This window comes from Halichoeres trimaculatus, unplaced genomic scaffold, assembly GCF_033239565.1.
Source record: "Halichoeres trimaculatus isolate MK-OKI-2021-1 unplaced genomic scaffold, fHalTri1.1 fHalTri1_scaffold_18, whole genome shotgun sequence".
In the NCBI taxonomy this organism is placed as follows: Eukaryota; Metazoa; Chordata; class Actinopteri; order Labriformes; family Labridae; genus Halichoeres; species Halichoeres trimaculatus.
The window spans coordinates 16,994,854-17,010,800 of record NW_027437196.1 but is presented as its reverse complement, the minus strand read 5'-3'; the positions used below and the strand labels follow the sequence as shown (position 1 = coordinate 17,010,800).

Sequence of the window (15,947 nt, the reverse complement as noted above, 5' to 3'; positions counted from 1 at the left end):
ACATGAAAGTAATTTCCTCTTCTGTCGTTGGTTTGAGCGTAGCGTCTTCTCTGATAAAGAGCATGAGGTGCACGCACACAGGTGCAGTCACTTCATGGCTTAGATGCAGTCGATTTCTTAACACTTGGATGTTTTTTGAAACAGGGGTGCAACATCAATTAACTTACTTTTCAGTTAAGTCATGAAATTTCTATGCTGTTGAGTGAGAAAGTTACACATAAGTTGGAATATATGCAGACATAAAGGTCAAGCAACATTCAGTGGGTAATGAAATCTAATGCTATTTCAACAATTGAAAAGAAATGAAAGTTGAAAAGTAGCAATGTGGTTCCAACCAAACCAGGTTGTTGTGCTACTGACGGAGCTGTAAAATGCTGTTTCATCTTAGGGCTCCTGCTGATCCAAAACCTCTTAGGTTCTGTTTTTCAAGCATAAAACGCCAACAATGGCTGGTGAGCATGTTTGCCTTGATGAACTTTTTGATAATTCACAGGAAAAGGAGTAGGATCTAATTTCTGGTGTGAGGTTAGGAGAATGTGAATCCCCACATCTTGGTAATGAAATGTCTCGCAACTTCAGCCCTCCTCTTGGGTATTCATTCTCACCCATAATACATCCAGACATCCCGGTCTTAAAACACCTTTGGATCTTCCACTTGGAGTTGCAAGTATTTCTTTACTCTATGTCTTCTGTATTTGAGACTCTTTTTCAGCAATTTTAGAAATCTTTATCTAATTAAAATGTGAGTGTCTTAGAATGCAGATCATTATGTGAAAGGATACTGCAGTAGTCACTTTCTTGTGTCCAGTTGTGTGAAAATCACCAGTGATGTTCCTGGAATCCTCAAGTGTTTCAGATCTTTCACTGCCGACATCTTCCTCCAGGTGACCCAGATAGGGTTTATCAAGTCTCAACTTAGGTCCACTTGGCTATCTATGGCTCTCTGCTCTTTCTAGCCGCAGCCTCCTTGAGGCTCTCTCTGTTGCTTTGGTGGTCTTGTGGATGGCTCTCAGCCATCTTTCTCCTTCGGTGCCCAGCTGGCTGAAAGTTCTGGCTGTGGAACAGCTGGCAAAACCATTATGTCCCACCTTGTTTGGGGAATGCTTCGTTTTCCATCCAGCCTACTGATGGCTGCCGATCAATCCCGAGTACTTGCTGTCTTCCAAGCAGTCTCCCTGCTGTGTCCTCCAACAGCACAGCCTGCCTGGACACCAGAACAACATCTGGAACAATGGGTTGCGGTAACATAAACCTCTGACTTAGGTCCACCAGAAGATGCTGGTCCTTCATCAAGGTTAGGTTGCTTTGTTGTATTTCCATTTTGGCTCCTCTTCCGCTCTCATAAAGGCAATGCTTGGATGGATGGGACCACTTTGCCTCATCAATCCCTATGCTGATGGCTTTAGTAATGGTCTACAGGACTGTGTGTACCATTCTCAACCAATTGACTTTGTGCAGTATCTTATGATGTGCTCCAAGGTTCCTCGCTTAAAGCTTAGAGGGCATGATGTAGTCTGCTTTTCCTCATATGTGCAGATTTAGTGGTCTTGGAAGCACATCACACACTGCCTGAATGTTCTAGAAATCTGGAGTTCACAGCAAGACTCTTCTGCTTGCCATCTTCTTAACACTTCGTCTCTCTCTACCAGCCTCTCTGTTTTTTCCCCGATGCCCTCAGTGGAGTTGTTTATGTCCTGTTCCCCCTCCTCTGTAATTATGAGTGTTGTTCACTGTATCCTCACACATGTGACGAGCCTGACGGATATGCCCAGAGATGGATGGTGTGAGTGAAAAAACAGAGTGAAAAACGAGCACATCTTGTCAGAAGCCATTTCCCTTATGACACATCTGTCCGTCGGCCTTGACCTGAGGGGACACAGCACTAAATCTGACTTATGGTTATAAACACACAGACATACACACACTCATTGAGATTACCCCGCGGTAATGATGATTATGGTTGTTTATGGTCTTCAGCCTCCACTTTTGTCAGTTACAACGACTGCCGGAGGTGTGTGTGTATATGTGTGTGTATGTGTGCGTGAATATTCTGCTTAGTTTGTGCTTGTGCTTGTGTATGAACATGCCAGCTCGAGTGCATACTTTGGAGGAAGGAAAGGAGGGGTAATAGCTGCAGAGTCGGGTTATTGTGTCCTTTATCAAGCAGACAAGCCAATTAGGGCCACAACCATTGATATTAATTTTCTCTCCCTCCCTCTCTCGCTCTCCTTTTCGGAGGAGTTTTTCATTTAATGGCCGGATACACTCGGTGATGACCTGTGAAGAGTTGTAGATGGGTGCGGGGGTATGCAGAGTGAGTTTACTAGAGCATAACGCTGTGCTGAACAGCGGGCGGGAGAAGGAGGAGACTCACCTCTCAGCGCTGTCAGGGAGGTGGATCGCGTTATGGGTGCTCTCAGGTAGAAATAGTTGAAATAACTCATTATCCTTCCCTGGCCTTCTTGCTGTGGGTTCTGGTGTAGACAACGGAGATGTCTCGTCTGACATTGTGTGCACTGCGGGCTACGGTGCGCTCATTTCAGCACCGCTTCTCTTTAACCTTCCCCTTAAATCCTCTAAGTGGAGGTTTATAGGATGTGTTTGTGCTTACAGGTGGTTTAAGGAGTCTATTTATGATCATATCCACTGCCCACAGACTTTCCTCCACTTTCTCCTCCCTGATCATGAAAGTGAGGAGAGTTTCTGCACAACAGGGACTCCTTGTAGGACGTGTTTCCTCTCTTATGCTGTAGCCAAACCTTAAACCATTTGTTGCATTCTGCTACAACCCTCTCCTCTCTTTTTGTTGCCATGCTGCATCACATGTGACGTAATGTTGCATGGTCACAGCAGGTCCTGGCAAACTTTCATGCTTGTGTTATTGGTTTTATGTTGGCAAATACCTTTTCATACTTTTTTATTACAGCAGAATCTTTTCCTCAGCAGCTAAAACTTACTGACTTAGTCTGCCAGTGGTTTCTGAAATCATAAACAACTACCGAGATAGTCATTTCTCTTGCGTTCAAACCTGGTCCTCTTTCACGCTCAAATTCAGGGCATCTTCTATACATTCAGGTCTTAACTAAAGAGACTAACCTTTCATACATGACCCACACTGTAGGAAATCATGTGTAAATCCCCTCACAACTCGAACACCTGTCAGTCAGACATGCAGTAGTCAGAAGAGGTGGTAGAGGTGACTGCTTCTTTGCTAACGTCACTACAACATGGGTCAGATGTATTCCAACACAAAGATACAAAACAAAATAAGAGCATCTAAAGTAATGTAGCAAAACTTAGTGTGAGCAGCGTCATTAACACACCCACCTCGCTGTGAATGACCCAGACAGTTACCAACCCACTCAAACATCAAGCAGACTTAACACTGTGGGGCTGCCCAGAAGAAACAGTCCAAATTAATGTTTACATCTCTTTATGACCTACTAAAGACAATAAGACTATTAGTAACCAGATTAATTATCACCACACTGTTTTTATTAAGGCCTGAATCCACAGCTGCAGGGTAGCTTTCAGAGTAAGTCATTACAAATAAGGCACAACAAGCTACCCAAACGCCTTTTGTAAAAATTATTTTCTCCACTCCAAAGACTCTCAATAAATAATATGTTATTGCAAACGTTGTACAAACAAAATTAGCAAAGAGACAAAATGTGTCTCTTTAAATGAAAAAACAACTTTAAATTGTCAACAAGCACTTTGAAATTTTGAAGTCTTGGTCATCAGAGTTGTTGAACTGTGTCGGGATGTGCAGCCATTTGGGCTAATTTTGGACTGCAGGACTGCATCCCAAGTGAGGTACTTTATGAGCCCCCTTGCCCTGGTTCAAAGCCCTGAGGACATGCTTCCTGAACTCAATGGCCAGTGGTACTTGTTGCTCTCAGTCTGGATGACCCTTTAACATTGCCAAAGCATTAAGATCAATCTGTTTTGTTTGCTTCATGTCTGTTCTCTTCAGTTCAGTCTGTGTCTCTTCCATTCATTTTGTGATCTTTCAACTTCCTGCGCTGTTTCAAGCTCTCTTTTTTCTTTTCTGATGGTGATGCCGACTTATCGCCCAGTATATGCCAATGGCTTTCGAATAGTAGAGCCAATCCTGATTGTCACTCTTTCCCCTTCCCTTTCGTCATACCTCTTCTTCAACCTGTTCCCCTTGGTCCTCTGTTTTAAGGGCCATCCCTGCTACGTCATCACCCCTAGATGCTCACTGGCTGTCAAAGGCAGAGCGGCTGTTTATTTACTTCCAAAGAGAACATGTTTTTACAAACTGATGATAAATGGAGGCAGAGAAGAGTGACAAAATCACAGCAAAGAGACACCACTAGGATAAAAAGCAAACGTTAAACCAATGTTAAGATACCCAAAAGCTACATTATGTAGCTTTGAAATACCATAACTTTCGTTTTTTATTGCTTTTTATGTAGCTAATGCAGTTTCTGAATGCAGCTTTGCGGTCTAATAATTCATGAAATGCAGCTTATTGTAGTGAAGTCTGTTGGCATAAATTTGTCACTCTGGTCTGACTTTAGTGTAGCTATTATTATTATCATTAGCTAGAACTGTTGCAATAGCAGCATTAGGTAAATTGTTCTAACAAGCAATTTCAGATTACAACCAACAATTCAAAACATGGCTAATATTGACGTGAAGAGTTAAAGAATTGATACAGGATATATATATATATATATATATATATATATATATATATATATATATATATATATATATATAGTTAATTATTTTTGGAAATTTGTCATACCCTTTGGTTTCAACTCTTTAAAGGGCTGTGTAGCACTTCCCTTTGATCTTATGGAGAATTGGGACGCCCTTTCACTTCACATGCATGTGCAAAACCAAGGGCTAACTGGTAGGAGGACAAGGGCCAAAGGAAGAGATTTGGGATTGGCCCATATTTTAGCATGAAATGCCCCTCCCTTGTCAAAACCCTGCCATGGTACCTTCTAAGTCACAAAAATATATCAGGAACCTTAGTATACACACATTTACTTAACCAAGGGTAAAGAACTACAAGGACATACATCAGAGGAACTTGATTTCTCTGCATGCACTGTAGCCCTTTGCAGATCAAACCATAAGGGAGAGACAAGAGTGGTGGGATGTGTTTCAAACACAGCTTTAGATCAGGAATTAGGGCAACGAGAGTTTGTAATTAGCATGGATTAAAGGGCAGATTATAGCAGGGCTAATGAGAACATGAAGAGATTAGATGCCAGGAAAGAATCTGGAAGACATGGGGTAGATAGACCGATAAAGAGAGGGAGAGAGAAAGAGACCGCTGAGACCGACGAAAGATTGAAAGGGGAAAGTGTGCAAGTCAGATATGAGAGATGGGAGGAGAAAAAAACTGGTACAGCAAGAGATCCAGGAGTGCAAAAAGAAGGTAGAGAGACATAATAGGAGGAGAGATAAAGAGAAAGAGGCCTCTGAGACCGAGAGATATGAGAGAGCAAGAGAGAGGTGGGGAGAGAGGCCTAAATATGTGGGAGCTATGGAGACGGAGTCATGAGGGTGGGGGCTGAGGGGAAGGAAGGGTTCTCAGAGTAGATTGATGGATAGGTGGTCCGGGAGAGGAGAAAGATTGAGACAATAGAAGGAGACAGGGGAGCCAAGCAAAGACTTGGAAACGGATTAAAAAGAGCAAAGAGGATACTACACAGACACACTTGTATTTGTGGAGATAAACAAAAGGACAGAGAGAATAAAAGAGCAACACAAATTCTTTCTCTCTCCTTCTCTCTTTCTGTTTTTCTAGAATAAACACAAAAACACACACTGCATTATCTGCTGCTCTCTACGGAGATCCCCAGCCACGGCTAATATGCCTCCCAACAGTCTGCCCACAAAAACAAAGATGTTAAGAGGATAGGAGACTAACAAAGAGCAGTGGGTTCAGAAGGGAGACACTGGGCTCTCTGCACAACAAACAGAGATGCAAAAATACAAAGAAAAAAAAACTCCAATCGTGCTCAGACAAAGAGGAATTGATCCTCAACTTTGTAAAATCTCTCCAAGACTAAAAATGTGCGTGCGGTGTAGTGTTTGTCTTTGTTGAGGATTAAAAGCATAATAAGTGTGCAGGTTGTTGTTTCTCCTGTTAGGTGTGTTTCAGCTAATAAAAGCACTGTGGCAGCATGACTGCATGCTTTTTCTGCCCCTGTCTTTGCTTTCTAAATAATACAGCAGCTGGCCTTGTTAGTTGAGAGAAAAGAAGGTTATTGATTTCTTTCTACTCTCTTTAGTGATCAGTGCAGAGAGCTGATGAACTGTTGTATTCTCATCTTTGAATGTGTGTTGGCTCTTACAGTACAGTCTTTAGACTGTATTAAAAAGAATAGTTGCAAGACTTGAAAGCTTTCTGAAGCAGAGCCAAAATTACAGCATTCCCATCACTGATTGGCTGCAGTTTTGGACACTTTATTAGGTCCACCTTGCTAGTACCGGGTTGGACCCCCTTTTTCCCTCAGAATTAATCCTTCAGGGCATAGATTCAACAAGATACTGGGAACATTCCTCAGAGAGTTCGGTCCATATTGACATGATAGCATCACGCAGTTGCTGCAGATTTGTCAGCTGCACATCCTTGATGAAAATCTCTTTTTCCACCACATCCCAAAGGTGCTCTATTGGATTGAGATCTGGGGACTGTGGAGGCCATTTGAGTACAGAGAACTCATTGTCATTTTCAAGAAACCAGTCTAAGATGATTCCAGCTGTATGACATGGAGCGTTATCCTGCTGGAAGTAGCCATCAGAAGATGGGTACACTGTGCTCATAAAGGGATGGACATGGTCAGCAGCAATACTCTGGTAGGCTGTTGACTTTAAACCATGCTCAGTTGGTACTAAGGGGCCCAAAGTGAGCCAAGAAAATATCCCCCACACCATTACACCACCACCAGCCTGAACTGTTGATATGAGGTGGGATGGATCCATGCTTTCATGTTGTTGACGCCAAATTCTGACCCTACCATCTGAATGTGGCAACAGAAATCCAGACTCATCAGACCAGGCAACGTTTTTCAGATCCTCTATTGTCCGATTTTGGTGAGCCTGTGTGAATTGTAGCCTCAGTTTCTGGAGTGGCACCTGGTGTGGTCTTCTGCTGCTGTAGCCTATCTGCTTCAAGGTTGGACGTGTTGTGCGTTCAGAGATGCTGCATACCTCGGTTGTAACCAGTGGTTATTTGAGTTACTGTTGCCTTTCTATCAGCTCCAACCAGTCTGGCCATTCTCCTCTGACCTCTGGCATCAACAAGGCATTTTGGCCCACAGAACTGCCGCTTACTGGATATTTTCTCTTTTTGGGACCATTCTCTGTAAACACTAGAGATGGTTGTGCATGAAAATCCCAGTAGATCATCAGTTTCTGAAATACTCAAACCAGCCCATCTGGCACGTTCAAAGTCACTTAAATCACCTTTTTTCCTCATTCTGATGCTGGGTTTGAACTGCAGCAGATCGTCTTGATACCTAAATGCATTGAGTTGCTGCCATGTGATTGGCTGGTTATAAATTTGCGTTTGCGAGCAGTTGGCCGGTAAGTGTAGGTCATCAAGCCTGCCTCTTCTACGGTAACAGATGGGATACATGTCAGTCTTTAAAACTTGAATAAACATCAATTGTTTTTTTGACAAGCAAGTGTCACTCAGCAAGTCAGAGCAGGATCTCTGGAAAAAGCCACAATAATCACTTTTCAGATGTAGTCAGAGGTGACGTCTTTGACAGCTTTATGAGATCTCGGTTCAAATCTAGGTTATGAATGTCAATCTGGCATTTCGGTTCTATATGACCACCTTTCATAAAAGCCATCATTTCCCAGACTGGGGATACGAATGACTGAGCATGACTGCTGCCATTTCGGGTCCACTGACCTTTCAGTACACGTTCTGACTGGCAGGGGTGTGATCCCTCAAAATGGACTGAGTGTGACCCCTGCTCTTGTGTTGTGTTGGGTGTGAGTGTCTGTAATGGAACATGCCAAGACCAAGTCTGATCAGTGTGAAGCGATTTACCAACTTTTACCTCCTCTGTTTGACTTAAAGAGGGTGTATCTAGCTTTCCCATATATTTAAACACAAATGTAAAGTAGCAATCCTGGATGTCTATACTTTAAGTTTGCAGATTTGCAAACGGTTACATATTCATAGAAATCTTTGCATCTGTCTGTAAACTGCTCAAAAAGTCTATTCTTTAAAAAAAAGTAGTACGAGAGTTTCACAAGATTTAACGAGACTTGCAGGAATGGTGAGGTCATTGCATCCCCATTGGATCCCCTGATGGTTTCATAACACACTGGAGGAGTGAGCCTCAAACACTAAGGTCTGACCATAACTGTTCCCCATTCAGGCCTCCAGAGGCTGGCCAATCAGAGGGAAGGCGGTTTGTGGAGCAGGAAGCCTTGAAGGGACAGCAGTTAAAACAAAGTGTTACACACAGAGGCTAAAATAAGGGTTTTATAAAACACTAGTGCACGAAAAGTAGGATTCTTTTTTCAGCTGTAAATCATGTAAAGCTACTATGAAGGTACCAGAGACAGTATAAAGCCTTAAAAAAGCACGGTACCCCCCTCTTTAATTTGGCATGTGTCAATAATGAAAAAGGCAAGTATTAAAACAACTGGGCAGAGAACAGTTTGAACCTAAAAAAAAGTTTCAAGTTAGTTTTATTCGTATAACAAGAACAGTCATCCTGTGAGGTTTCCCTTATTAAAACTCAAAAATACTGGAAAGTTTCCCTGCATTTGTAAAACAGATTGATCAAGCTGCCAATCACAAAGTCAGTCCTCTATGTTTTACATTCAAACAGTGAGCAGATCTCTTCATACTCCCTTTATATATGCAGGGGTTGCTTTTTCCACAGCTCAGGCTTCACAAGAACAATGTGAGCAGCTCTGCTGCTTCTTCTTATCACTAAGAGGACAGTGATCACATTTATTTATTTATTTATTTTATTCTTTGCAGGAAGTCTTAATGTCTTCCTTTCTGTCTTTCCCTCTGCAATCCTGTCTGTTGTTGCTCAGGGAGTATGAATCTATATGAAATACAGCAGATAAGATGAGCAAATTAACTCAAAAAGAGAGATGTATTACTGCATACATCTGCCTATGTTTGATGGCCTGATTGTTTAGTTGAGATAAGAGGAAGACAAATCAGTACGTATTGTTGTGTGTTTGTCTCTGAGGACAGAGGAGTAACAAAAGCAGGGAGCCTTATAAATGTATCATGTCTGTGCTCCTCTTTCCTGTGAACATTAAGTACAAGTATCAGAGCTTTAACAAGAAAAATGTCTTAGGATAAATAAAATATGTGTGAGAAATGTAGTTGAGGATCCTGAATCTTTTGTTTGAAAGTTTTTTGAAAGATGAAAGTCAGTCTGAAAACCTTAGAGAGGTTTTTAACAGATAGTTTGTACAGCTGTTGCATATGCTGCATGATTATGAGCATCTGTTTGTGTTACTGCACAAACTGGCCACTTTCATTGATTTTACTGTGCTCGGAGGTATTAACTCAACCTTTAAAGAACAATGTGTCTTTAAACAATAACAATCAAAAGTACCAATGGGACCCAAGTTGTTTTAAAGTGGCATTATCCTTTTAATGTGGTAAAGTGTTATTGGAACTTATCTATTCCACAGAGAAATGTAACCATCCCTGAGACAAAGCTTGCATCTGTCTGCTTTACAGTTTTTGTTTTCAATTTTTTTATTTTTTTTGATAAGTAATCCCTTGCTCTTTACCTTTTTTAATTGTTTTTCCTTCACGTTCAGTCCAGAGGTGCTCATCCAGTCTTTGGTCTGTCTGATGTGATGTTGTACCAAAACACACAAACAGCTACCACTCTTAAAGCTAATCATACTCCAGTGGGACTCTTGAAAATTACTGCGCTCCTTCATTTAGAGCCCAAGATTTTAGCTCACCTAAACACACACTCTGCCCTTTTAACACACAAACATCCTGCTCCCCTCGTCTTGGCAGAGCCCTCTCTCTGCGGCTCTCCATATGAACTCCCGCCAACATGATTCTATCTCTCCTCCCATATATCTCCATCTATCCATGCTGTTGGCCTCTCATCTCCCCTCCTTTCCATGCTCTTCCTCCTTCTCCCATCCTCAGTTGTTTGTTTTGGCAGAGCATAAACAGAATCACACAGGAGGCTTAAACTGGCAGGATGCATAGCTCCCATTTCACCTGATATGCTCCGCTGTTATTCCTATGTTACATCTCCTCTCCTCTCTTCTGTCCTCCTCCATTAGTCATCATGGAAAACAAGATATGAAAGGGATCAAGCTGGAGTATTTGGACTGAAATAATTTTACACAGCTTCTCTCCACTAAGCTTTAACAGCAAGGACTCAGTTGAGTGTGTCTGTCGTGGCGAGGTTAGCCTCTTAATTCTTGTTGACTTGATCTCTATTTCCTCAGAAAACTGTTGCCTCTTTTCATCATGAGTCTTTTGTCCCCACCATCTACCTCATCTCAAGACCCAGTCCACAAATCATCTAACCCTGATGTCATTCACACACAACAACAAACAAAGCTCTGCGGCTCACTGCAGTTTGCTCTTTGTTTGCATCTGATTGTGGAGATGAGCTGTCAGCTTCTCCAGCTTTGTCTGCACAGAGCTCTGCTGTGCGCTTCCACACAGATGATGAGTTGAAAAGGAACGTCACATCCTCATGCTGGAGTGTGCATCTTCAGGAGATGAAAAAAATCTGTTTCTGTTACCTGTTATCTACCTTCTGTTAAGATCAGGCATTTTGTGTTTGAGAAGTACAAGGTTCAGTGAATGCATCACCCTTAATGATCGGTTCAGCAGCCACCGTCTTTGTGTTGTGTGTGTTTTCTAAGAGAACTGTGGGATGCCCTCATCTAAGAGTTGAATAGAGAGCCAAGTTATATTTTTGGCATGGTTATTGCCAACAGTAACCAATAACCGGTTTAGTTCTTAGGAACTCTTTTGAAGATCCTGCAACACCAATTAAAGCCTTGTTAATAAGGGCTGGGACGATATGCTATTCTTGCGATTCAATTCTTCTGCGGTTTTTGGGGTGCTGATTAAGTTTAAATTGCAATTCTCCGATATAAACAATTTTTGCTGTTTTTAGTTTGCTTTTTCAGCACCATACCATGTGAAAAAGCTAAATGATGATGTCTACAGACTATATCAGGAGCCATATTTTCCCATAAAATGCTCATCACGCGAGTCAAAGAGAAACATTTCTCTCTCTGTATTGAACAAAAGTGGTAACTTTTGTTCAATACAGTTTATAAACAAAATCTGAAATAAAGAACTTGGGGGAAAAAAAAGATTTTTTGACAAAGAATTCTAAATTTTGATATTGTCAAACAAAAAAAAAAATCCAGATATATCAATTTTCAAGTTTTTTCTCCCACCCCTAGTAACCAATAACTGGTTTAGTTCTTAGGGACTATTTTGAAGATCCTGCAACACCAATTAAAGCCTTGTTAATATTGTGTAGGATATGTGACAGAGGTAAAAATAAATAAATAAATAAATGAATAAATAGAAAAATAAAAAGGAAGCACAGAAAGGTTGTTACTGCATGCAGGGAGTTGAGACGTCCAGAGATTGAATCCAATGCGTTGTCAAATTCAATTGTTGACAGGTATGAAATTAATCTCATTATTGTTTCAGTAAAAGTTTTGTCACATTAATATTATGAGACTTAATATGCAGATATGTTTTTTAACAGTCATCTCGAGATAGTAATGTCATCTAGATAAACATGTCCTCATTTATAAATACTGCAGGGCAGTTAGCAGCAGCTCTCACTAAAAAATTTCCCTTTAACAGCTTTTAGGACTCGTGCTTGTGAGTTAGGTGTATTTTTCACATTTGCTGAGAAAATGACCTATTTTGCTCAAATTGAATTCATAATTGCCCATGTAATGTTTGCAAATAACACAGGTCCACATTAATGCCATTTGCTCCACAGGACTGTTTACGGAGCATTTAACCTTTTGTGCATACGTTATGAATTAGACTGTAATTTTAAGCTCATCTATGCAGATTTAACAAGCACAGGCTTAAGGTTTGGAAACCAGATGCTCATGTTTGAACCCAAAAGCACAACAGATGAAGCAGTTAGGAGAATTTATTGAAGGGAAAAGAAGGGTGGAGGGAAGGGATCCAGGGTCTAAAGTGTGAGAGGTGAAGGCTGGAGACGTGAGGGCTCGAGGAGGAGTCATCTGAGATCTACCCTGCAGCTATGGTAATAACAACTTCGAAGCAAAAAATAATAATCATCAAACTTCATCCTTTTGGTCTAAATTATTAGAGCAGCAGGACAGACGGCCTTTCAGAAGACAAGTGGCTTAGCTTGGCTGTCTTTGGTCAGAGCCCTCACTGACTGATCTGAGAAGGTCTTAAACTTCTTACTTGTATAAAAAGTTATAAAAGATGTGAGTCCACTCAGAGGAAAGGGCTTGGGAAGTCTCTTGAGGAGGAAGTGTTAATCCTATTGACAATGGCCTTTCTGAACAGTAGCCCTGAGAGAGCTGAGGCTAATTCTCTTTATGAGGACAATAAACCCACAGGTCACAAAGGCCAAACACACACACACACACACACACACACACACACACACACACACACACACACACACACACACACACACACACACACACACACACACACACACACACACACACACACACACACACACACACACACACACACACACACACACACATATAACATACTCAGGCTGGGAATAGACTTCATACTCTCAGGCACATCTGTAGCTTCCTCCTGGAGTTTTAAAAGAACAGAAAGAGTAATAAGACAGTACATCCCGCCTCTCAATGCAATTGTGCTTCATCAAAGTCTTCTTCAATCCCCTGCTGTGAAGAAATATGGCTCGGGAGATTTCATTGTCTGATGGAATTTGACAAAGCGATATTGACAATGCAGCTTATTTTCCCAGAATAAAGAGGGAAACGTAATATTGTTTCTTCCTCTCTTGCTATTATTGTGATGTATTTCCAGGCGCCAAAATATTTCCACCTTCTCTCCACCTTGTTACTGTCTCCAGCCAGAATACATTATCTGAGGCAGAGCAAACAATATTACATTTCTTATTGAAAAGCAGTGATCCTTCACCTCTCATTCTGTCATTAAAGCACACAATCACGGGCACACATGCACACAAAGAGGTGTCTCATCACCTCTGTTTTGCACATCTGCTGTGCATCAACAGATGTGTTCACACAAACACTTAAATACTCAGAGATCTGTGCATTGTAATGCAGAAGATAACTGTACATGCAGCTCTGAGCCAGTGTTTTAGTGGGTCTCTAAAATCACAGGTGTGATCTGTGACTAAGTGTGCCTGCCAGTCTCAAAGGCATTTACCATCCAGCTGTGTAAAACATGTTGAGCAAATGAATTTCATTTACCATGCAGCTGCTCGCTGTCGATATAAATCACATTAATGCGACAAAAGCCGCGAACAGTTAACGATTTAACAATTAATCACTAGTAATAGAAAAGGGTTTGGACAGGTAACTCGACTCAGCCTAATTACCTTAAAATAAAAGTTTGTGCTTTTGTGTCTGCTCTTCTCAAAGCGACAGGGAGAGTATTTGAAACTCGAGATGAAAAGATTTTTATGTCTCATGTAAGGATGATACAACAATAGTGAGTCAGCATTTTCAACAATGTAGCTTGTGATCTATTGAGGGCTCACATTCTCATTGGTATAACGCTGGACACATGCTAAAGAGTCTTTTAGGCTGGCTGGAGTAGGGGAGACTGGGTATGGTTGTAACACTTTTTGCTTCAGCATCTCCAACTCACTGAATTTTTGAGTCAGAGTTCTCAAACTTTAATGCAAAGTTCCCACATTAGTTTTCTACAAATGGCACCAATTCAAACCGCTCCAAGAATATCACAGACCTCACCAGGTGATTTCAAATACATCGTGGTCCTGTGTTACGACCATATAAAACATGGATGTAGTCTCGCCGACGTCACCTGTCTGTTTCTGAAACGGAAAATGAAGCACATCGGCTATAGCGGCCATATTGGTGGTGGCAAGGACTTCGCCTACAGCCACAGGGCGCTGGCCGTCACGTGACCCTCAGCTGTGCCTCTTATTGGGGGAGCTCGCTATCTTAATATCCTCTGAACGGCCACGTTAAAAAAAAATTCACCCCCTGTACAGTGGGTGCCGGTAGTAAAATTAGTGACTCAGACAGGAGACGTTTTTTGAACCAGGCTGTAAATAGGTTAATTTCTGCTTTAAAAATGTCTTTTTTTGGCTTGGAGTGTTTGTGACTTCCGCTACTTCCGAAGCCAGCCTCAAGCGAACACTCGAGAAACAGCAGATTTTAGCACTTCCACATTGTCTCACATTCTCAGACCGGAGGTTGCTGCTTAGTTACGACCTACCCTACTACCGGGTTGGTTGTAACACATGGTGGGGTAAGTTGTAACAGTTAGACAAAAAAAGCAAAAAAAAGCTTATTAAAAAGGACAATCCAGAACAATGTGTCTCTCTGTGACAGACTATTACTCACTTCCTGTGTGACGTAAGAGTTCATCCTCAACAGTATGTATGTTTAGAGACTACTGTTCTGACTGACGTACCATTCCTTGTGACTTCATCAGACATCTCTGTCAGTCTTTCTTTTCCTCTGCCTATGCATTGTGTAACATTATTAAAATCAAGAAAATGTGCTTAGTTGTACTTAGGAGGATGGTTTAAAGATGTGTTACAACCCACCCCATCCCTGTCAGCCAGTGTTTAGCTAGCTGTGTTAGCATAGTGGATTGAAATTAACATGGGGAAAAAATGCATCACATTTTGCCTGAGAAACTACAATTTATTCTGATGTATGTCAAATGGGTTTTTCAGAAATAGTATAAGAACTAAAAAAAAAATAAAGTCTAAGACAAAAATTTACTTTTTTTTACCTCAAAATCAGTTGGGTTTTTTTTGCTATAAAATCTGTATGCACCTGTTTCCAGCTCTAACAATCACCATTTGTGTTCAGGGTGAAAGTGGTTAAATATTGAAATGATCTTATGACTCCTATCTTATCCCTGATTGGTGGAATTGGTGGTGTTACAACTCTCCATATGTTACAACCATACCCAGTTTCCCCTGTTTTCTTAGCAGCTGTATACCTAATCCTTGTTTCCAACTCTGATGTCTGCCATGTTTGCTTTGTTAAACTGAGACAGTGCATGGACCACAACTGGTTACATGATAGCAATGATGCCATCATTTACCTAAGACTAAATTTCTTTAATTTGATTAATGAGGGTCGATGTAAAATACTGAACATGAATGTTACCATTTGATGTATTTTACCAGAGTTAGCCTTAAGCTGATTTACTTCAGTTCCTTGGCAGATCACAATAAAACAACCCTTTTTTTATAAGACATAATTAAGATACAGCAGCTTATCAAACACACACATGCACACACACTCATCAGCAACACTAATGTTTTACAAGTACTTAAGTACTTTCTTATACAGTTTCCTTGGTCTTTTTCCTTAACAAACTTTTTCTTCTGTCTGTGTTTTCTCCCCAGATGGTACCCCCTACACGTGGTGGGTCGGTCGAGGCAGTGAGAAACACATCTACTGGGGAGGCTCAGCCCCCGGCATCCAGAAATGCGCCTGTGGCATCGATAGGAACTGCACCGACCAAAAGTACTACTGCAACTGTGACGCCGACCACAAACAATGGTGAGCCAGACTTTTAAGTAACAGTTAATCAGGAAAATAAACACACTGTCATGTATTGACTAAGCTCCCTACAGTGTCAGCTCTACATTGATTCTAGTTAAAGTCTGCACAGACAGCTGGCAGTGTGATCAAAGTTTTCAGTCACAAGTCTGCTCTCTGCTGTGGAGCATGGAGGTCATACCGGAGCATCC

At 41.3% G+C, this 15,947-nt stretch overlaps 1 protein-coding gene across 1 annotated transcript in view; it reads left to right on the top strand.

The window, feature by feature from the left end:
- Positions 1-15,947, top strand: part of cntnap2a (contactin associated protein 2a) — a 533,013-nt gene that overhangs the window by 428,350 nt on the left and 88,716 nt on the right. Inside the window, exon 16 of the mRNA XM_074693022.1 lies at positions 15,600-15,756. Within this exon, the coding sequence (XP_074549123.1) occupies positions 15,600-15,756 (157 nt within the window). The remainder of the gene's footprint in view (positions 1-15,599; positions 15,757-15,947) is intronic.